Source organism: Eimeria tenella, genomic scaffold (genome assembly GCF_000499545.2).
Source record: "Eimeria tenella Houghton genomic scaffold, Eth_scaff1645, whole genome shotgun sequence".
Classification (NCBI taxonomy): Eukaryota; Apicomplexa; class Conoidasida; order Eucoccidiorida; family Eimeriidae; genus Eimeria; species Eimeria tenella.
In genome coordinates, this window is record NW_013544110.1 from 1 (window position 1) to 1,318 (window position 1,318).

Sequence of the window (1,318 nt, forward strand, 5' to 3'; positions counted from 1 at the left end):
GCACCAGCAGCACAGCAGCAGCAGCAGCGCCTCCTCCCCTTCCGCAGGGAACAGTCCGCCGCGGCAAAGGAGCAGCAGCAGCAGCAAGAGGCGATCAGCAGCAGCAGCAGCAGCAGCAGCAGGAAGAAGAGCAGCAGGAGGAGGCGCACCTGGGTGTGTCGGTTCGTTTGGTGTGGACTTTCCCTTGTTGCTCCTCTGCTGCCTGCTGCTGCTGCTGCTGCTGCTGGTTTCTGGAGGAGACTCTTTGAAGGCGAGGCGCTTCTGGGCAGGGTCGAGGGCCCTGACAGCAATTGTGTCTCCTATGCGGTGCAGCAGCAAATTTGCTGCCAGCAAATGTGCTGCAGCAGCAGGGTTTTGGTGCAGCACGGCGAGCTCCGTCAGCAGCAAAGGGGACAGCAGCGGCGGCAGCGGGGCAAAGAGACTTGTGGGGTTGTGCAGCAAATCCAGCGGCACCGGCAGCAGCAGCTGCAGCAGCTTGCTGCGCGGCAGCACGAGGGACTGCAGCATGAAAAGCCACTGGCCGGAGAAGCCATTGAGGAGGCCGCTGAGTTGCTGCTGCTCCCTGCGTTGCTGCAGCAGCGCCTCGCGCTCTGCCGCGCCCTGCTGCTGTTGCTGCTGCTGCTGCGCTGCAGCAGCAGGCAGCAGCCCCACTGCAGCAGCCATCCAAGGATCATCCAAAGGACTTAGTCCCAAAGTAGCAGCAAGAAGTTCTCCTCTTCTTTGCTTCACCAACGGAGGAGTTCTTGCAAGAACAACTCTGCGGCCTCCTTTATAGTAGTAGTCCACTCCGTGTTTTGCTGCTGCTGCTGCTGCTGCTGCTGCGGGCGGCGGCACCGCGCCGCCCGCCCCTGCTGCTGCTGCTGCTGCTGCTGCTGCGGGCTTCGTCGGCGTTCCCACCGCCCCGCACAAACCCTCCTCTTCCTCCACGCGAGCAGCAGCAGCAAGCAGCGCAACTCCTGCTGCTGCTGCTGCGCGCCGCTTCCGGCCCCCAGCTGCTGCTGCTGCTGCTGCTGCCGCTGCTGCTGCGGCCTCCCCTCGAGAACGCTTCCGCTGCGCCGCCTCCTCCTCCTCACGCTGATACGCGTCCCAGTCCCACCCTGCGCTCAAACCCTAAACCCTAAACCCTAAACCCTGAACCCTCAACCCTTAACCCTGGACACACAGAGCCTCTCTAAACCCTAAACCCTCGAGCCCACACACAAACCGTCAGTCCGGCCTTCTCCACAGCCAAACCCGCCCTAAACCCTAAACCCTAAACCCTAAACCCTAAACCCTAAACCCTAAGCCCTTGCCTGGAGGCATAGTAGTGTAGCTTTGA

At 62.2% G+C, this 1,318-nt stretch overlaps 1 protein-coding gene across 1 annotated transcript; it reads right to left on the reverse strand.

The window, feature by feature from the left end:
* Window positions 1–94: 94 nt before the first annotated feature.
* On the reverse strand, window positions 95–1,097 carry ETH_00025060 (uncharacterized protein; the record flags this gene model as incomplete). The annotated part of the gene is given in 2 exon segments (XM_013379251.1): window positions 95–230; window positions 242–1,097. Coding segments are annotated over 2 exon segments (992 nt in total), but the record flags the coding sequence as incomplete, so codon positions are not given.
* Between the last annotated feature and the right edge of the window lie 221 nt (window positions 1,098–1,318).